Source organism: Haliotis cracherodii, unplaced genomic scaffold (assembly GCF_022045235.1).
Source record: "Haliotis cracherodii isolate W230 unplaced genomic scaffold, xgHalCrac1.p SCAF_8, whole genome shotgun sequence".
NCBI classification, from domain to species: domain Eukaryota; kingdom Metazoa; phylum Mollusca; class Gastropoda; order Lepetellida; family Haliotidae; genus Haliotis; species Haliotis cracherodii.
In genome coordinates this window covers 35,383,596-35,406,683 of record NW_027266341.1, presented here as the reverse complement: position 1 = coordinate 35,406,683, position 23,088 = coordinate 35,383,596, and the positions used below count along the sequence as shown (strand labels likewise).

The window sequence follows — 23,088 nt, the reverse complement described above, 5'->3', positions numbered from 1 at the left end:
CGTTGTGGTACGACGACACGTTTTCAACCAAGCAGCGTTAATTATTGGCACTAGTCCTATAGTCCTTGCCAAACTGCCGATCTATTAGTTTGTTTGTTTGTTTGTTGTGAAACGCCGCACTCAGCAAAATTCCAGCTACATGACGGCGGTCTGTAAATAAGTCTGGACCAGACAATCCAGTGATTGATATCATGACCATCGATTCATGCAATTGGAATACGATGACATGCATCAACCAAATCAGCCAGCCTGACCACCCGATCCGTCAGTCGCCTCTTACAACAAGCATAGTCGCCTTTTACAGCAAGCATAGTTTGTGGAAGACCTATTCTACCTGGATGATCACGGGTGCCCTATGCCTATCCATTAAAGTAAGTCAGTGAGCAAGGGGTGTGAGAACTCGCTGTATATCATACTATCGGGTAGAATCGCCATCATGCTGATTTTCTATACCTTGGAGCAGCGGGGTAGCCTAGTGGTTAAAGCGTTCACACATGACGACGAAGACCCGGGTTTGATTCCCTACATAGTTTCATAGTGTGAAGCTTGTGATATGGATGGAATAGGGGCGGTCGGGTAGCCTAGTGGTTAAAGCGTTCACACCTTACGCCGAAGACCCGGGTTCGATTCCCTGCATGGTTTCATAGTGTGAAGCTGGTGATATGGGTGGAATAGGGGCGGTCGGGTAGCCTAGTGGTTAAAGCGTTCGCTCGTCACGCCGAAGACCCGGGTTCGATTCCCGACATGGGTACAATGTGTGAAGCCCATTTCTGGTGTCCCCCCGCCGTGATATTGCTGACAGCGGCCTAAAACCATACTCACTCACTGGATGGAATACTGCTAAAAGCGGCGTAAAATCTAACTCACTCTATTCCTTGAATAAACCTTGGAGTTTTGACCGGAGGAACCTGACCGCTGTGATGTCACACCGCTTATTTGTCATTCTTGAACCATGCACACCGCCTGGTCATACATATTATCTGCAAGCCCTATTTTGCAATAAATGGGTTCTGCATTTGAGCTTCTCAATCATGGAAGCTTAAATTAATTTGTGGATCATGGTGAGACGTCCATTTGAGTTTTCGAGACATGGGTACCAAGTCGACCTAATAGTGCATAAGAGGTTTTTCGCGAGGACCATGTATTATCACTGCCGAGCATGTTAGCGATTTCTAATGGTTCGGTCAGGAACTTATACTCCGGTGACCTGACGCAAGTTAGCTATGATGTCCATGGTTCTGAAAGAAAGAAAATAATGTCGAACTGCCACTAAAGACGCTTGGTGCTAGGTATAAGTGGCATGTCAAATAATGCCAGATATAAGACCAGGACGTTAACTGATGAGGAAATCTACCAAAACTATACATCAGTACCATCCTCTTTGGACCAAACTCTAAAACCTGAAGACATATTTATTCCTCTTTTATACTGCATTCCAAAGCTCCATAAAAGTCCTGCAAAGATATATTGCTGGGTCCAGCAAATGTACCACCAAATCCCTGCCTCAAAGATAAACCATAATCTTTAATACAATAAAGGACGGACTTTATGCTCACAGAAAGTATTTGCGACAAGGGAAATTAATACAAAGTGGATTCTTAAAATCTCAAAGGATTTGCTTGAATTTTTACAATCTCAGAAAAAAACAGTATCTTCAATTCTGTCAAAACATTGGATTTTTCAACTTTGTGCACCACAACTGCTCACGCCAAAGGGGCATTGTAACTAAACGTGCTGACCGTAGATATATACTAGCGGAAAAAACTGTGCTATATATAGTGAGTGAGTGAATATGGTTTTACGCCGCTTTTAGCAATATTCCAGCAATATCACGGCGGGGGACACCAGAAATCGAGGAATTGAACCCGGATTTTCGGCGTGACGAGCGATCGCTTTAACCACTAGGCTACCCCTTCGCCCCGTGCTTCATATAGAGTGGTGTAAATGTAATGTTATTGACAATAATAACAAAATATTTGGTTATTCGTCTGCAACGTATCGATTCCGTAGCTACACCAACCGAATATGGCTGTCTTATTGACTTGACGATCGGCTCGAGGGGGCAAGGCATAAGTGTCTCCCTGATGTAGATAACGCTTCCAAAGAGATGACACTGTGTTTCGATGACCATTAAAATGTTCGTAGGATTGTATCATATTTGGCTGACCCCCCACTCATTTTATGTGACAATACTGAATCAAAAGTGACCCCCTCTTTCGCTGTCATTTTTTATGATGTCGAGCAATACCCCAACAGCGCCAGCCTGTGGTGTTTACTTTTCACAACTTTTGAGGTACACTCATTGAAGATTTTAAAGAGCGTCATACGACTCTTGCTCAGAAGTTGTTTGATCAGGATTACAACATTCAATGCCTAAATAAAGCTTTCAAAGGGTTTTATGGTAGACGTGTTGTCAGTGTCGATTCCCAAATTGAAACAATATATTAACCCAGAAATCAGTACCTCAAAGAATTTAGTGTGAAACCAACAAACAACAAATGGCATACAATCAAAAATTGTATTACAAAATTAACTAGGCTTACAAATCAATACAAATTATTGCACGGCAATTACAATGGCAGTACACAATAGAGTGGTAGTACAATGTTCAATGGCAACATAAAATGTGAGAGCAGTGGAAATGACAATGACAAGAATAATAATCAGTGGTCAAGCTTCCGAGATAGGCCTAGGCTGGGAATCCGGGGTGATATGTGATCTTCACACGAAAGCTGATCTTGATGTACTGTCAGATCACCAGTCCAGTGTCACTAGAACATAATCAAATATTTCATCCACATCCATCGAAGCTGTTCCGGAAGTTTATAGATAATTCGAGCATCTAAATATAATAACTTCCTCGCCACTGATTACTTTATATAATACTGCATTCTGGCAACTAATCATTGTCCAAATACAATGCAAGAACATCTACTGAATCTCAACACAAACAATGTAATGCAGTTACAATCATTGTTCAACAATACATTACACTACCATATAACAAGGTGGAGGACATTTCCAAACATGACGCATGGTTGACAATAAAAATGTCCGATGCTATTTTCTATTTTACTTGTGACATACGACTGTTCCCGTTTTTTTTCAGGTGAACAATTGATTTGTGTTTGTGACAGGTGCCACCGGTGGGACTGAATACGCTCACCTTTTCGCGAACACCTTGATAGTGATTCATAAACACATGCTCTTTGTCGTTTCTATTTCATCAATGCAATGTCCACTATGCTCTTTGCATCTACGGATTCAAAATACGGACACACAATATTAATGACCCCATTCAAGCTCTGAATCTGTCCACGGTATCCTTCAGTGAGTCGGAACTCAGTTGTATTGATCTGTATTCCACGTGTGGGGCGTTGGAGCTGTAGTATCTCTCTGACAGTATCCAATAGTTAGTTAATATAAAATCTTGACAGTAAGGTGAGGTGAAATGGGGTTTAACGTCGCGTCCAAGATTATTGCACTTATATACCGCGACATGTGTGTGTGTGTGTGTGTGTGTGTGTGTGACTTCCCAATATTTTATGGAACAAATTAAAACAAATGATAAAATATCCCTTAATAAAAGTTATCCCAAATAAGGAGATGTAGTGTTACCCCACATCCCAGTGTTCTCAGACTCCGAAGCCTTCTCCTGACATTACCTTAAACAAACAAACAAAATCAATAAATCAATCAATCAATCAATCAATCAATCAATCAATCAATATATACATATATAAATATATAAATAAATAAATAAATAAATAAATAAATAAATAAATAAATAAATTTCGAAAATGTAACTTTTTCATATGACCTGCATCCTTATCCCGCGTCCGACGCCCCCACCCACCCCAAATCCCATATCCACGCACTCACTTACCTCATCAATCAATACTTTATGAATGGGATGCTGACTATCTAGAAGACGTTCTAACTCTGACTGTTGGAAGTATCATCCCTGCTGCGTGATTTAGAACACACGACATACTGCTCCTTGGTGAATTATAGTCAGGAAACCATATCAAGAAGATGCAAATGAATGTAGCACAGGGCATCAGTGGAATACTGTCAATGTAATGGGAGCTGCACGAACCTGACCTGTTTTAGGTCGCCCATTTACTCTAAAAAATAGTGGGCGATTTTCGAAAGAAAATACATGATTACAGAAGCTCGAAGAGGTATGAGTGGTGGTCATGGATGAGAAGAGATAGGTAGGACTAGACGTAACATGACAATCAACAGAATATGAGACCCGTAAAAGTCCTGGTTAGAATAAGTTTCAGCAATCCTTGCTTGCCGTAAGAGGCGACGATGCTTGTCGTAAGAGGCGGTTATGCTTGCCATAACAGGCGACTAACGGGGTCGGGTGGTCAGACTCTCTGACTTCGTTGATGCATGTCATCGTATCCCAGTTGCGTAGATCGATGGTCAGGATGTCATCGTATCCCAGTTGCGTAGATCGATGATCAGGATGTCATCGTATCCCAGTTACGTAGATCGATGGTCAGGATGTCGATCACTGGTTTGTCTGGTCCAGACTCGATTATAGATAGACCACCGTCATATAGTTGGAATGTTGCTGAGTGCGGCGTTAAACAACAAACTAAAAAACCCAACATAACATAATGGCGATGTATTGTAAGCCTGCAAAAAAACAAGAAAGACGACAGGAATGTACAGTCAAACAATGGGCGTTTCAGATTACGTGATCAATCTTGGGTCATGTCCCTACAATATATCAAACTTTCAAAACCGGTACAACGGCCGTTTGCAATATCTCATCTGAGTATCTCGTAACATTCAAATTACTATCAACCCTTGAATCTTTCCTGCAGCCGCTATTTCACCCCCGATCATAACGCGACCACCTCCAAGGGCGATCGCCTTTAAGAATACATGGCGTGACGCAACGGTAACGTCGACGCCTGTCCTGCCGTCAGATCTATGAAGGAGGAAACTTGATTCATCAATTAGGAGGACCCTTCCCCTTCACCCCTGATGTTCTGTCCACTGTGTAGTCTGCACCACTGGAGACGTTGACGTTGATGTCATGCCGTCAGGATTGGCGTCTGGCTTGGCGTCTGGCTTGGCGCCTCGCACGGATACTGTAGACACGTATTTGACGTCGGACTGTCATTGCAGATATGCCTCTGTTGCCGGGGATGGATAAGCGTGGTAGAGGTGTGACTGAGTTTGCTTTTACGCCGCCTTTAGCAATATTTCAGCAATATCATGGCAGGGGACACCAGAAATGGGCATCACACATTGTACCCATGTCAGGAATCGAACCCGGGTCTTCGGCGTGACGAGCGAACGCTTTAACCACTCGGCTACCCGACCGCCCCCGTCCTGGAGAGGGGTTGTCACGGGTTGGCGGCGACTACTGGGACGGTCTCTGACGTTCTTGTTCTGTTGATAACGTCGCCATTTGTGCCAGATGGTGTCCCCGTGGACGTTGAATACTGACGTCCGACGTCACGCTGCGAGGCACCGGATTTTTACGGGTCGCCATGTGTCATTTGATTACATTGTAAAATCTCATCAAAACGATCAAACGGGGTGTTTTCCTGAACTCTGCACTTCCCAAGATTGCTTGGAGAGGCATATCTGATATCTGGTCTTTTATAGAGAACATTTGAATATAAACAACAAAACTCTTTCTACAATCTTAAAAAGTATCCGTTAAACGCCATGTACGATTCCGACGATCATAAGCATCATAAATGCGAGAAAACACATTTCCATAATCATTAGTGTGTGAGTATGGTTTTACGCCGCTTTTAGCAATATTCCAGCAATATTAGGGCGGGGGACACCAGAAGTGGGCTTCCCACATTGTACACATGTCGGGAATCGAACCCGGGTCTTCGGCGTGACGAACGGACGCTTTAACCACTAGGATACCCCACCGCCCCACCATATTCATTTAAAAAAATCCATTGTACGTTTCTGACTATATAAGCATGTGTTTATGATACACTATCAAACAGTGGGGACACCAGGTGTTCGCGAAAAGGTGAGCATATTATGCTGCACCGCTGACACAAACACATGCAAAGGTCAGTCAATTGTTCACCTGAAAAAAAACACACTCTCGAACATGATTATGTTAAAAGTCAAACTAAGGAATCGTTTTGGTCACTGTTGCGTCGATCTTGATTAACATTGTCAAAAATCACTTTTCAGGGGTATATGATATTATGCTTTCGAGTCGCGGTCCATATATATTTTTCATTTAAAACTATAAGTCTAGCTATTGTTTTTGAAAATACGTCTTCTCAGAAGGAAGAGATCGGATTCATAAATCTGTACACACGGAAACAACTTCAAACAACATCTTGAAGAACGGAAATGACCCAATAAAGCTCTCCTTACATAAGTTATTGATTTCTTACTAAATCAACACTTAATTCATATTCGCAGTTTGGGCACTAAAATGCTCCAGGCAGTTATTATAAACATGACTATATTTATCTGACAAAAACATTGTAAATGTACGGAAGCCTTGTAGTGCCATTTGTTTTTTGTTTTTTTCTTGAAATCTCAAGATACTAAGTTGAAATTTCAAGATAAAAATAACTACCTCGAAATGTCAAGATAATAAGTTGAAAGTTTAGGATTAAAACTTGAAATTTCAACTTATTATCCTGAAATTTCAACTTATTATCTTGAAATTTCAACTTAGTATGTATCATGAAATTTCAACATAACATCTTGAAATTCAACATAATATATGGAAATTTCAACTTAGTATCTTCCGATTTCAAGTTAGTATCTTGAAATTTCAAAAAAGTAAATAGCCCTTAAAGACTACCGTATAATTGTACTAGTTTATTGAAATTATTAAGAGTTTTTTGAAACGACAATCAAATAAAGTGCCATTGCACTCCACACAGAGTTACATAAACCTGAAACCATAGGGTTCCCCACGCGGATGTCTCTATCATAATTGTTTTCCGCTCATGAACAGCGTACATTATCTCCGGCACCGTCAACACTATTTAGGATTCCTGAGCGTCAAGATTTGTCAATAGACGTCAACAATCAAATAAACATATTTGGACGACTAACTGTTTAAGCCGATAGATAATATAAAAGATGATTTCGTCTGGATATTAATATGATATTTTTTTTCTACATTTGTTTAACAAAAACATCGTCGCGGTTTATAATGCGGTTACTAACTGGCTCAGTTCGAACAAACATCTGACTTATCTGACGTACTGCTGGAAGTGTATGACGCGCTCCGATAGCAACATATGGTTCAGAGGTGTGGGTCTCTCAACTCATTAAACACCAAGACGTTCTACAAAACAGGTCTAAACAGGAAGCAGATTCATTAAGCATCAAGATTGCAAAGAGTATCTTAGAAGTTCCACGCGGAACAAGTAACATCGGCTGTCTGGCAGAACTTGGACTCTATCCCCTTAACATTTCAATATTCATATCAATGTACAACTATTACCTTCGGCTATTAGATGTGAAGAATGACAGATTACTCACTGCCGCCTTCAATAAAGATAAAACATTGAACGCATGGACCCCTTCAATATATACTCTATTCAACTATCTTTTCCCTGATCTGGCTCACAATAACATCTCTTCTGGAAAATGTTAGGCAACTGTACAGGAAAAGTTCACGTCCATATACCTCAGTGAAACTGACCAAGCCCCATCCACTAAACCACATAAGCTCAGACACCTCGGGAAAATAGGAGACACATTCGGAATTAAACCATATCTGAAAGTAACCACCGCATTAGAACACCGCAAAGCAGTTACAAGGCTAAGACTCAGTGCCCACGACCTTCAAATTGAGAGAGGAAGATACTTTAACACTCCAACAGAAAAAGATTATGTACCCTCTGTGATACTGATGAAATAGAAGATGAGAAACACTTCCTGTTACAATGTCCTCTGTACAAAGACCTGAGACAGGAACTATATTCATCATCCACCTTGGCTATGCATCCAACATCTCTAAAAATACGTATAAATCCACCTGAGCCTTTTGCCAAAAAAATAAAAATCTTCAATTTCATTCACAAAATGTTCAGGCAAAGGAAATCTGCATCTCCCCTCTAGCAATATAATCATAGCAATATTTGTATTCTATTGTGTATGTCAATGTTTAATTAGACATGTTCATGTTTTGTCCCCTGTCCCCTGTGGGTGTTTATGTACAATAATATTCTTATTCTTCTTCACTCATGTACCATTTAACAGACCGCCTCCGTGGTCTAATGGTAGCGCGTCCGCCCGGAGAGCGGAAGGTCCGGGGTTCGATCCCCAGCCGCGTCATACCAAAAGACGTTAAAAGATGGTACTTGTTGTTACCCTGTCTAGCGCTCGGCATTAAGGGGCTAAAACAATGGTCGGAGTCAGTATACTCTGTCTGAGTAGGGTATTCATGTTAAACTGCGGCATGGTAGCACTATAAATCGGCATCAGTCGGGACTAGTAAAAAGCAGCCACACACACATACACGTGCATGCACGTCGCTATATAAGTGCAATAATCTTGGACGCGACGTTAAAGCCCATTTCACCTCACCTCACCATTTAACAGGCATTATACGCATTGAAGATCCAGTAGAACAACGCAAGTTTTAACAAAACAAGGACCATGTCCCGGTTGATATTGAAGTTAACTCTATTTGTCGGGTGCTCTGATTGCTGCCTCTGATAAACAAGACATGACGCCTACCATTAGCTTGACCCACGTGACGAAATTGTAGGTGGTCAGCACCTCTCGGTGCGAGAAACGTATATAAAAGACCAGTTCCATTCTCCATCCCTCCAGATTTGCGGGTAGTAGTTTTCCCCGGTGTACCAGGATCCCTGCCATTCCGTCAACATGTCACGCTTCACCCAAGTGCTCGGAAGTCTGATTGTCGTCATTACCATTGCCGGAGCCACCCCATTTAACTCGGTAAGAACGTTTAAACTGAATTTTAGTTATATTGATTCAAATTGAATTTATTAATTTAAAATTGAATTTTACTCATTTATTCAAATAAAATTTAATTTAATTTTCTTTGAAGAATTTGAGGATTCGAAATATTACCAAATACATTAAACTACGGTTATAACGAAGACAAAGGGACCACTAATTTTAGTACGTAATAACCATAGTTAGTTATAAGCATACATACAGCATATATACAACAAATGGCCGGAACTAAAATTTAGTTCGTTATATCCGTCAGTTCGTTATAAGCGTGTTCGTGACAAACGTAGTTTACTGAACCATGGTTATTTCATAACATACTATTGACAAGATAGTAGAAACATCCGGGCAAAAAAGAAAGTATACACCCATGTTTGAAGGTGGCTAAAAATATGAAAAACATGAAATGACAATTCGGTGGTAATGTATTTCATAGGGGAATTATAGATGCGTTTTGACTCTTAAGTTTGTAGTGTTTCGGCGACTGTTTTACGCCTAGTCAAGTTTTGATAAATGTTTGTAATGTTTTGGTCAAGTCCAAATTTCAAGTTTATACTTTCTTTTGCCCTGCAGTATATCATGATGTAATGGATTTACGTAGTTTACAGTTTGTCTTATCTTATTCACGGCAACGTATGTTTTACGACGTCAGTGGGTCATATTTAGACGTCAATGGGTCATATTTAGACGTCAGTGGGTCATATTTAGACATGAGAAGGAAGTTGCAGAGTCACCGCAGCTTACAATTGTGATCAATGATTTCTAAATTTTGATTGACTGTCTGATCGCTTTCATGTTCCCCGATTGATCGATTAACATAAGCGTTAGCATGAATATGCACCGTTAAGATTCCATTCTAGACTACTCCAATTTTCTGAAGTTACGAAATATTGAGCTTTAAATGCATACAGGTAATACAAGTTATACGAAATATTAAACATCCATCTCTGTGACGTCATACTTGACAACGCTACAACGTGATGTCACCTTTTCAATTTTCGCCTCTCACACACAGTGTATTTTCTTAAAAATGCCATCAAGATGTATCTTTACAGAAAACCTTCGTTCCATTTGGTGACGGACTTATTTAATAGTGTAATCTCTGCTCCCTCTCACACTTAGTTGACACGTCGTGATATAACTGATATTCTGTTCAAAGCAGCGTCAAATGCAACCATGTTTTTCTTTCTTGATTTTAATTATTAATTGATCCCTATTTATAACGTGATTTCTCCCATATACCTGTCTTAAAGATTAACCATAATCCTTACTACAATCAGAGGTGGTGGGGTAGCCTAGTGCTTAAAGCGTTCACTCGTCACGCCGAAGGCCCGGGTTCGATTCCCACATGGATACAATATCTGGTTCCTCTGCTGTGATATTGCTGGATTCTTGCTGAAACCGGCCTAAAACCATACTCACACACTAACTTTCTACAATCAAGGAAGTGTTTTCTTGATAACAGGGGCGGTCTGGTAGCCTAGTGGTTAAAGCGTTCGCTCGTCACGCCGAAGGCCCGGGTTCGATTACCGACGTGGGTACAAAGTGTGAAGCCCATTTCTGGTGTCCCCTGCCGTGATATTGCTGGAATATTGCTAAAAGCGGCGTAAAACTATACTCACTCACTCACTCACTTTATATTCACAGAAAGTATTTGAAACAATGAAAGACAATGCTATTTAGAAAGTGGTCAAATGTTGTATTTGGGATAACTCTTTCTTAGTTAAGTAGTGATTCGCTAACCTTTTTAGGTTGAGTCTCATTTGGGATTCGAACCCACACTGCCAGAGTGAGGCATTTAATCGAAAGCACACAAAGTCAGCGATTTAACCCACTCAGCCACCGACTCTTCCACAAAATGAAAGTCCGACAACTGGTAGTCCAGATCATATATTTTGTGTACCTCTTTGACAAGTGTAAATTGGCACAGACTACCAGTTGTCGGAATCGGTGGCTGAGTCGGTTTGATCGATGAAAAGAAGAAAGTTGAGTTATGTCGAAACATATGGTTGGCTACTCTATACTACCATCCCATATGACAATCGTAAGGAAAAACTCCATTCCTTCAACCATGGGACTGTCACTAAACGTGGTGGACATACATTAGATGTACTAACATCTCTATCTTCAAATATTCAAGATTTTTTTGCCCATATAAAAGGAAATGAGCCTTGAAGTTTACTGAGATAACAATATTTGAAATTTTTCATTTCCTCATTGATAACACCTTAGTACATTTAGGTAAGAAGTAAGCATCTCTATATGAACCAATTGTGATCCCCTTCTTGCTGAAATGTTTTTTTAAGCGTATGAAATGAAATGTGATATCGCTCCGGGGAAAATCGAAACGCGTGAATTAGCCAAAATGTTAAACTTAAGCTTTTGGAATATCGATGATCTGATATCGTTCAATAATGGTCAAATCCCCCTCCAGTGATTTGCTCACCTGAATTAGACATAAAAGAGAGCAGTGAAGCCGTCTCATCAGTTTATAGCTATGAACATCGATTCAGAGTGACAAAAACTCTCCACAAGACTGTATGACAAGATAAATGACTTCAAGATATTTTTATAAGATTGCAGTCTGTCCACGAACCCATATAATATCAGCGTGATAATTCAACCCACTGACCTCGTATAATAGTTTTGAAAACGTGGGATGATGCGAGAGCAAAGAATAATTTACACAAATTGCGAGAAACTGGGTCTTAACAACACTCTAGCAGAAGGATGGCGTGGTATTGCGTAGTCCGCTGCGCCTCAATACTTCATCCAGACACACGACACCGGAAACACTTCATTCAGACACACAACACCCGCAACGTTCTCCATCCAGACACACGACATCGGCCTATGTTCTTCATTCAGACACACTGCGCCTCAATACTTCATCCAGACACACGACACCGGAAACACTTCATTCAGACACACAACACCCGCAACGTTCTCCATCCAGACACACGACACCGGCAACGTTCTTCATTCAGACACACTGCGCCTCAATACTTCATCCAGACACACGACACCGGAAACACTTCATTCAGACACACAACACCCGCAACGTTCTCTATCCAGACACACGACACCGGCAACGTTCTTCATAAAGACACACTAGTACTGCGCCTCAATACTTCATCCAGACACGCGACATCGGCAACGTTCTTCATCCAGACACACTGCGCCTCAATACTTCATCCAGACACGACACCGGCAACGTTCTTCATCCAGACACACTGCGCCTCAATACTTCATCCAGACACACGACACCGGCAACGTTCTTCATCCAGAGACACTGCGCCTCAATACTTCATCCAGACACACGACATACACCGGCAACGTTCTTCATCCAGACACACTGCGCCTCAATACTTCATCCAGACACACGACACCGGCAACGTTCTTCATCCAGACACACTGCGCCTCAATACTTCATCCAGAGACGCGACATCGGCAACGTTCTTCATCCAGACACACTGCGCCTCAATACTTCATCCAGACACGACACCGGCAACGTTCTTCATCCAGACACACTGCGCCTCAATACTTCATCCAGACACACGACATACACCGGCAACGTTCTTCATCCAGACACACTGCGCCTCAATACTTCATCCAGACACACGACACCGGCAGTGTCTAAAATGTCTTTTTAAAATTTTGTTCTCACTTGAACGTAAATCTATTTTGACTTAAATGAAGTATTGCAGGTTTAGCAATGCCAATCAGATACGGGAGAGAAGTAACACAGGTGTAGTGGTCAACCTCTTGGGCGGCACTTTGATAGTCGAAGGATCCGGAATTCACTCAACAGAGTTGCCTCCCCTATCCGTGCCCGGAGAGAATACCTTACATTCCTTACAGTCTTTGAGACCCATAACCGTCCTGGCGAGTATGAAAGCAATAAAAACCTGCGTCTGTTTTGCTTTCCTCCGAAATAAAGCTAGCTCGACGTGTTATAATTGAAATAGTTCTCGCTGCCGCTAAAGAAAGATCTGAGGACATCCCATTACGGGTCACGTCAGAACGACCTTTCGCGAATTTTGACCGACCACTGAAATGACCAACATGAAGTCGACATCAGCTAATTAGAAAGCAGCTTTCTCGAACTTTACGACACTCGTTTAAACCCCGGACTTCCATGTATACACAGTTCTCGATTAAAACTTTGAAAACTGAACAAACGAACATTCCAGAATGTCTATAATATGGTTGGGATTGTATGACAGGGCATCCCACGTACTGTGCAACGCCTCCTCCGTTCAAATGTTTATCCCACGGAAGCGAGAGACAGACGATAATTTTGACTGAATCAGTCGTTCGGAATACACTGTTAACGTTTTCGAGGTTGCATGATTCCGACTGTCACTTTCATGATCTGGTAAGCGACGCTTTCATTGGTCGGATGAAAGGTCGTTCTGACGTGACCCGTAATGGGATGTCCTCAGATCTTTGTTTAGCGGTAGCGAGAACTAAGATCTGATTTTAATGAGATCGAGAAACGTTCAAACCATGTCACTCACCCACTCACTCACTCTCTGCTGATTGTTTCCAGCTATCGGTGCTGGCCCAGCAGCCCGACCAATGTGATATGAACACCCCGTGCAGGTGGGCCGTCTGCGGCTGGAGGCCGACTCTCACGCCCAACAGACAACTCTGCCGGTTTGTAGATAAGTAAGTATATCTTTCAATCGCCTCCCTGCAGTTACATATATACTACTCAAAACAAGTTAAAGAACACAACATTTGGAAGAATGTGTTAAATAACCACTTACCATGACAGATTAACAATAGTTTTACGAAAAAATCGTGAATTTTTTATTTTGTTTTGAGTTGTATGTGTGTGTAATCATATCTTCCATAATTTGATTGGCTGAAGTGTTCCAGAAAAAAACTGGTTTATTGACAATCACTTAAAAAGATAATCGTTAGCTGGAGATGCTGGATGCCTGAGAAAATTTGGTGATTTTTAAAAATATTTGTGCCTTAGTGGTGTCAGGCCCTAAACAGCCTACCCTGTCGTCGTACGGTAATCTCGTTCTCCTCGGGTTTGAACATATTTGTTTGTTTGTCGCACTCAGCAATATTCCAGCTACGCGTCGGCAGTTTGTTAATAATCGACTCTGGACAATCAAATCTTCCCGAGGCAAACGTGTATATCTACTAGCCTATATCAAATCTTAGATTCTACCCTTGGCCACACCAAAGCCACTTTTCTTGGCTCGTCCCTGGCGCCACCTCGCGTAGATCACGAGTTGTGCCCCTTGTTATGAGAACGGCTATCCAATCAGATCGCTGTTCTTTTCTCGAATGGTTTCACAGAGATGACGACTGCCATAGACGACGTCCTAGTCGATCAGATTACGAAAACGTTCGCGATTTCAAGACAAAATACAGGCAAATGTTGAGGGGATTAAAAGATGACAAAGACATATTAGTGTCAACAAAGACCATCTTCCAGAGGCAAGGGAGTTAACTGACTTTAATAGTCCAGTTTCCACCCTTGCCGAACTTGGCTGGAATTCCTAGGCTCGACCGTAGCGCCCTCAGTGGTTATTACGAGTTATGCCCCTTCTAAGCCTCTCCTATAGACTAATCAGATTTCACCTCTCGTATCACTTGTATTTGTTTCAAACAAAATGGTGGCGCCCAGTCAAGACGATCTGATCGATAATCAAGTGTATATATTGCGATCAAACAGGTCTTGCATAGCGAAGTGAATCAAATCACGTGAGCACCTTGACTAAAAACATGAAAAGACTTGGAAAATGCCCGTTGACGGTGCACATGCTTTGCAAATCCTGCAATCGACCGAAATCTGAACGACATTTTACGAACCGGATTTCGATTTCGGTGCGATTTTGATTGGACTATGCATAGACTCGTTAGTCCAGCCAAAATGTAACTCCATAATACCAGCCTAGTTTGGCAAGGGTGGAAACTGGACTTTTATAGTCAGTTAACCCACTTGCCTTGGGAAGATGACAAAGACAGGCAGCGGTAAATCACTTTCGTACGAATATGTACCAGTCGTTGATGTTGATTTTGTGAAACGCTCTCTGATTGGACTATCGATATGGGCAATAGTCCAATCATCATTAGCACAGGAAAGCGTGCTTGATGTGGCAAGGCTGGAAACAAGACTTTGATAAAAAAAAAGGCTAGTGGACGCTCTTGCCTCAGGAAGAAGGGATAATCCATTTATTTATATCATGAGCAGCGATTTACGCAATTGGTATTCAATGACATGCATCAAACAAGTCATCGAGCCTGACCACCCGATCCCGTTAGTCGCCTCTTACGACAAGCATAGTCGCCTTACAAAAATCTCATAATGTAGGTCATATGAACATATCTGATTATTTTCATATCAATATTTCAAATTCTCGTCAACCGTCAACTTTACAAAAAATACATTTTTAGACTTTTGCTCATGACACAGTGGGAATCGTACAATTTATTTTTGTGTGACAGAGATTCCTTATGAAAATGGAAAGGGTTCTTTGCCTTTATTTAATATAACGGAGGACACCAAGCACAAGGACCCGTGAAGATCCGGGGTAGAATAGGTCTTCAGCAATCCATGCTTGCCGTAAAAGGTGACTATGCTTGTCGTAAAAGGCGACTAATATGCTCATGATATCAATCACTGGATTGTCTGATCCATACTCGATTATTTACAGACCGCCGTCATATAGCTGGAATATTGCTGAGTGCGGCGTAAAACAACAAGCCAAACCAAACCAAGCACAAGGGCCAACATACGTCACTTTTCCACTTCACTGTAAAACTATTTAATTCATGATGTTGTGACATAAAAAAACAAACAATATGCGTCCCTGAAAATTCAAATATACAACATGTACAATATATATTCACTCATTCAATTAAACTACGAATATACTGAAATATGAAGTATTGATAAGTTATACATTTCTAAAATATTAAATATGTCAGCGAGCCCGTGATAAAACTGTTGGAAAACAACACACGAGGAGTTCCAAACATATCCCATTAGATCCAAAAAGATCGGATTTCAATGAAACATTCTTAATTGGCCCGCAGGTCAGTTTCATGCAGGAACTCGTCTAAACAATCGGGATAATGTCTCGCGGCATCCGGTATTATACTTAATCAAAACACATTATGATAATGTGTCTCGAGCCGATATGACGAAAAAAGGATCAGTATGGCGGCCTCTCGTTAGATATCGCGAGAACTGAATGCATGCACATCAGACGTGAAGATTTATCAATAATTGGCGTCATATCAGCAAAACAAAGGCATGCTATTTCCGGGGAAATTTGATTTTAGCAGTTGTCAGACTCATTTATTCGCCGATCCGTCCTGTGGTACCTCAGCGACTCCATTCTAAGCAGACTTACGCACGCCTATCGGAAACGCAGATAAATATATTTATGGTATGACGGAGAGAAAGTTATTAAATGTTTTTACCGAAGCCCACTTATGTGTGAAAACGTGTGTCAATGAAGACTTCAATGATTTCTTCATCAGAGGCTTTGCTTGTGTTGAGAAAGGTGTCATAAAGGAATTAAATCATATGCTTTCCAAAGCCCTTGTCTGCGTGACTCGGGCACTGTGATAGTGGAGATCCCATGTTCCAGGGACAGCCTACTGCATGTGTTTGTGATTAGATGAAACCTTGGGCTTACATAGCTGTACTCAGCGTCAGTAAAACTTTAAAATAAACTGATTCCACTGTTGTTTCATTTGTACCAACCTTTTTGGCCGTCGCCTGTTGATAGCCAACCTGCGACGGCAAAGAGGCTGTTACACATCTGTATCATATCCGGTTAAATGTGCGCATGCGTAACATCCTGAGGGTTATTGATTAACAAATGAACATGGAGACACACGTTTATCTTGAACGAACATAATTACGACAAACTGCTCTGGTATGTTGATTTTGTCGAGAGCACCTTTACTTCACAATCAAACTATGTTATTATTTGAAAAAAGAATGGAATTTTTAAATATTCTGTTATTTTTAATAAGATCACCCTTGCTTTGGTTTGAGGGAGATATAAGAAGACATTTTTGACACAATAATATCTTTTCATGTTAGGGTAGTCAAGTTGTTTAGTCACGTGTCAAGTGGTCGTCAAGCTGGTGTTGAATGTCCATATAGGTACAATGTGTGAAGCCCATTTATGGTGTTTGATGTCGGGATATGGCTTGAAGTTTTTTGAAAGGTGCATATAATCATACAGCTCACTCTGATTGTGAACATCTAAAAGAATAATTTTAATCTGCGTCAGTGTTTAACAGTGGTGACACCAGGTGTTCTGGGCCTGTCTCACTGATGGCGTGAGTGAGTGAGTTGGGTTTTTACGCCGCTTTTAACAGTATTCCAGTCATATCACGGTGTGTCAGCTTAACGTGGGAGCAAAGCCCGAAGGGATTGAGGTCTCAGACGTTTACCATTTCGATGAAACCTAAGAGCACGGGTATGGTGCTGACAAACCTAGAAATATGTTCGGGGTAAACCAGGATTCGAACCCACAATCATAGGGACGCAACTCTACACAGCGAATCGCAGCCCTTAGACGACTGGACCACGCGTGATGACGTGAAGAAGATGAACTAGATTGTGAATGTCTTGTAGTTCCACACTACGTATGTTTAACACACTCTAGGAGATGCCCGCGTGGAGATCCGGGATAGAATAGGTCTTCAGCATCCTATCTCTTAAGAGGCGACTAACGGGATCGGGTGGTAAGACTCGCTGACTTGGTTGATGCATGTCATCGTATCCAATGTCAATCGTTCATGATGTCAATCGCTGGATTGTCAAGTCCAGATAATTAACAGACCGTCGTCATATAGCTGGAATATTGCAAATAAACAAATCTAGTGTATGCCATACCGAATTTAGTAAATGATTGCACTGATCTGAAGAATGAACATTTTCAAATCATGTACAACTTCTTGCAGCTGCCAATGTCCAGAGGGCACCTCGTGCGAACTGACCAGTAACATCAAGCCTGGTCCAAGCAACGTCGTGACCTTTGACTACCAGTGCGCTTCCACCAGAACCGGACGTTAGACCCCAGCGCCACCTACCAAAGGGGAGTAATCACCACACCTTGTGAAGTCGAATTACGTACAAGACACTATGGACTAAATGCTCACATACGCTTCAAGGAATGAATGTTACAGTTATAGGTTTACTGTTAGGCAAGTTAGCTAGGTCCATTACTTCTCTATTAGGTAATTTGTTTGTACATTATGAATGGATTTTGTTTTAAAGCGGGGTCCGTACATACATACGATGATATATCGGAAACCCCTTTTTCTGGAAACATTTCGGCAGTTGCTACTGGAGACGTCAACATACAAGAGACACAACTTCATGCCAAGGATTCGTAAGTCTGGACACTTGATAATCTGGACGGTCCTCATAACGGGGTAACAGCGATCATCATAAGCAGAATGTTATTCCAGGTGGTCCCGTCAGGTGGTCCCGTCAGGTGGTTCCGCCAGGTAGTCCCGTCAGATGGTCCCGTCAGGTGGTCCCGTCAGGTGGTCCCGCCAGGTGGTCCCGCCAGGTAGTCCCGTCAGGTGGTCCCGCCAGGTGGTCCCGCCAGGTAGTCCCGTCAGGTGGTCCCGCCAGGTAGTCCCGTCAGGTGGTCCCGTCAGGTGGTCCCTCCAGGTGCAGTGTGATGAACCGCTTCTCGTGAAGCATCAGCTGTGGTAGGATGTGGAACTTAATGGATTGGTAGTGGAGTGTTCCTAGATCTGATGTTCTTCCCACGGTGGCGCTTGTAATACATCCGGATGTCGTGGAGCAACGCAAAGGATCGCATCAAACACCATCCAGGAAGTTCCACGGGTCTTATTTGTGTAGATTGTTAATATAGTATAATGCTATGGATATATGCGACATGAACTGACTAAGAGTGTTTCCGATTATATGTATAAGTAAGTATGCTCTTCAATATTATGGTTTAAAACTCCAATGTAAATCACGATATTAACGCCTACAATTCGCCTGTGTGTTTGTGTCACACTGAATGAATGCTTGGAATAAATACATATATTCACAATATTTGTGTTCATCGTTTTCAGTACATTCCACTTGTCAAAGGCAGGGGTCTGCCAAGGACATTTTAGCTTTGTTTGACATAGTTAAACTGACAATACATTTGTCTTGTCGTAAGAGGCGTCAAACGGGATCGGGTGGTCAGGCTCGATGACTTGGTTGAAGCATGTCATTGATCCCAATTGCGTGGATCGATGCTCGTGATATCAATCACTGGACTGTCTGGTCCAGACTCGATTATTTACAGACTGCCGTCATATAGCTGGAATATTGCCGAGTGCGATGTAAAACAACCAACCAACCAACCATCCATGCGTTATCACTGAACAAGGTGAATGACATCATTACTCCAACACACATGTACAGCTGATCCCCAATGTCTGTAGATTTCATTGAGAATAAGGGGCGGTCGGGTAGCGTTCGCTCGTCACGCCGAAGACCCGGGTTCGATTCCCGACATAGGTACAATGTGTGAAGCCCATTTCTGGTGTCCCCCGCCGTGATATTGCTGAAATATTGCTAAAACCGGCTATATGACAGAGGTTTGTAAATGCAGATGAGTTACGTCCCCTTGTGTGTGAGTCCGTGTGTTTAATGAGCATTGTGTTGTCAGCACCCGTGGGTTAACCAAAGTAAGTTTATACCTGCATAACTCCGCATTTCCTGTGATGCACTAGATACTGTTCACGTGAGGGCAAAATATTCCCCCCTGACATTTACTCCTCAAAGTCTGTGCTTTCCAAATAGGTTCAATTATCAACCTATTGCGCAACCCTGGGATAGAGTGATGCGTAATATGTGAATGGCCTAACCCTCCGTTTCCGGAATTGCTGAACGTCAGTTTGACGTGAATGTTTGGCTTGACTCTAAAACCCGGAGACATGTCTATTCCTCTTTAGTACTAGAATCCAAAGTGCCATAAAAATCCGAACAAAAGATAAATATTGCTTGGTCTAGCAAATCAGAGACCATATACCGGTATATGGTCTCTGAGCAAATGTACCACCAAATACTCGACACACATATTAACCTAACCTTTAATACAACCAAGGAAGGACTTTCTTTATATTCCCAGAAAGTATTTTTGAGACAAAGAGAATTAATACAACGCGGATTCTCAAAAACTCACAGGATTTGCTTGAATTTTCGCAATCTCAGAAAAGAACAGTATGTTAAAAAGTATGTTCAAGCCGTCAACATATGGGATTTCTGAACTTTGTGCACCACTATCCCACACGACAAAATTAAGGGGGAAATGTATTCCTTGTCCCATTTGGTATTTGTCACAATGCTTGTTGACCATTTACATAGGTGTATCTCTATCTTCAATGAGTGAGTGAGTGAGTACACTTTATACGCCGCTTTTAGCAATATTCCAGCAATATCACGGCGGGGGACACCAGAAATGGGCTTCACACATTGTACCCATGTCGGGAATCGAACCCGGGTCTTCGGCGTGACGAGCGAACTCTTTAACCACTAGGCTACCCGACCGCCCCCCTATCTTCAAAGGTTCAGGACAAATTGTCAAATATGAAAGTAAATGTCATCTGAAAAATGTCACTGTGTAAAGAAAAACGTGAAATGTTGGACTTCCTCATTTCTATGTGAAATTGGGGATATAGGACATTTCGGCAAGAAGTAAGCATCCCCATGGGCACCAATTGTGCTCCTCTTCTTGCTGATCTGTTTCCTTCAGCATATGAATCGGAATTTCTGCTCGGATTGGCAAAATCCAAACAATGAATTTGGACAAGAACTTTCATCGAACCGACTTAAGCTTCGATTTTATCGATGATCTAACATCGTTCAATGTCTGTCAAAGAGCCGATTCCCTTCCACTGATTTACAGCACTATCGAGCAGTATTCCAGCAGCACCATCGAGCAGTACTCCAGCAGCACTATAGAGCAGTATTCCAGCAGCACTATAGAGCCGTATTCCAGCAGCACTATAGGGTAGTATTCCAGCAGCACTATCGAGCAGTAATCCAGCAGCGCTATCGAGCACTAATCCTGCAGCTGTATAGAGCAGTATTCCAGCAACACTATAGAGCAGTATTCCAGCAGCACTATAAAGCAGTATTCCAGCAGCACCATCGAGCAGTACTCCAGCAGCACTACAGAGCAGTATTCCAGCAGCACTATTGAGCAGTATTCTAGCAGCTCTATAGAGCAGTATTCCAGCAGCTCTATGGAGCAGTATTCCAGCAGCACTATAGAGCAGTATTCGAGCAGCACTATAGAGCAGTATTCGAGCAGCACTATAGAGCAGTATTCCAGCAGCACTATAGAGCAGTATTCCAGCAGCACTATAGAGCAGTATTCTAGCAGCACCACCGAGCAGTACTCCAGCAGCACTATTGAGCAGTATTCTAGCAGCACTATAGAGCAGTATTCCAGCAGCACTATTGAGCAGTATTCGAGCAGCTCTATAGAGCAGTATTCCAGCAGCTCTATGGAGCAGTATTCCAGCAGCACTATAGAGCAGTATTCCAGCAGCACTATAGAGCAGTATTCGAGCAGCACTATAGAGCAGTATTCCAGCAGCACTATAGAGCAGTATTCCAGCAGCACTATAGAGCAGTATTCTATCAGCACCATCGAGCAGTACTCCAGCAGCACTATAGAGCAGTATTCAAGCAGCTCTATAGAGCAGTATTCCAGCAGCACTATAGAGCAGTATTCCAGGAGCACCATCGAGCAGTACTCCAGCAGCACTATAGAGCAGTATTCCAGCAGCACTATAGAGCAGTATTCCAGCAGCACTATAGAGCAGTATTCCAGGAGCACCATCGAGCAGTACTCCAGCAGCACTAAAGAGCAGTATTCCAGCAGCACTATAGAACAGTATTCCAGGAGCACCATCGAGCAGTACTCCAGCAGCACTAAAGAGCAGTATTCCAGAAGCTCCAACATTTGGTGTTTTCCACTTTAGTTTTGAGGTACAATTGATGCAGTCGAGAAGCCAGTGGGAAATGGTCGAAAGTTGATTACAGGGTTAAACCATTTTAGGCCCAAGTAAAACCTCAAAGTCGGTGGCACTCCACGCTCTTTGAATTTAACACGCAGTATCATGTTCGCAAATGATTTTCTAGTCTGAATATTGTTTCCACCTGAGTACACCTGCGTCTCGAGTTTTTTTAATGCTTCCAATTACATAAAAACCTAATTCTTCTGTGTTTTAAAGACAGACATCGGACTCCACAATGGATGCATTCTCCTCATAAATGCTGTTACAACTGAGACATGTGAACACTGTTAGAAGCGGCAGTAAAATATTCATAGTTAACGTTAGAAACGTAACCGTGTTCTTCGTTGGGGATAAAATACGACTAAGGGTTGATAATGTAAACGCGACCCAGAAAAGAAAAATCTGAAACAACATTTATCAACAATTTTACGTTTTCAACACACTTTCCACGAACCTAAGGAAACGCACGTAATATATATCTTGCGGGTGTACATGCGCTTAAAAGGGCGATTCTAACTATAGCCTGGTGACTTCATTTACGAAAATATGTTATTTAATTTGACATCCCTCCGCATCGTCCGTAGGGTGTAGCCTAGTGGTTAGAGCGTCACACCGTCACGCCGAAGACCCAGGGTCGATGCCCCACATGGGTACAATATGTGGAGCCCATTTCTGGTGTCCCCCTCCGTGATATTACTGGACTCTTGCTAAAACAAGCGGCGTAAAACCATACTCACTCACTGTAATGTGTGTTATGTAGATCGTTCCACGTCAGAATAAATTTCTATTTCTATCATGTCAAACCACTTTACAGAACGTCTCTGGTGAGAGGATTTTCTACGAAAAGTGAGGTGAGGTGAAAAGGGGTTTAACTTCGCGTTCTGAAATACCATACCGCAGTTTAACATATATACCACACTCAGACACAGTATACTGACTCCGAGCAGATCAGCGCTTGTTTTAGACCCTTAATACATAGTGCAAGGCAGGGTAACAGCAAATACCATTTAAACGTCTATTGGAATGACGCGGTCGCCTGCAGGAGCTTAGATGGTGCTTAGACTGCTGGAGCTGAGATGGTGCTTAGACTGTTTGAGCTGA

The 23,088-nt window shown here is 42.1% G+C and overlaps 2 protein-coding genes across 2 annotated transcripts; both read left to right on the top strand.

Moving 5' to 3' along the window:
* Positions 1-8,696: 8,696 nt before the first annotated feature.
* Positions 8,697-19,011, top strand: LOC139449716 (uncharacterized). The gene is made up of 3 exons (XM_071231227.1): positions 8,697-8,937; positions 13,508-13,626; positions 17,908-19,011. Exons 1-3 carry the CDS (start codon positions 8,863-8,865, stop codon positions 18,017-18,019), a joined length of 306 nt encoding a protein of 101 aa, XP_071087328.1. The 5' UTR covers positions 8,697-8,862; the 3' UTR covers positions 18,020-19,011.
* On the top strand, positions 18,470-21,951 carry LOC139450966 (uncharacterized). Its single transcript, XM_071232789.1, has 2 exons — positions 18,470-18,666; positions 21,036-21,951. Exons 1-2 carry the CDS (start codon positions 18,470-18,472, stop codon positions 21,949-21,951), a joined length of 1,113 nt encoding a protein of 370 aa, XP_071088890.1.
* Positions 21,952-23,088: the final 1,137 nt, after the last annotated feature.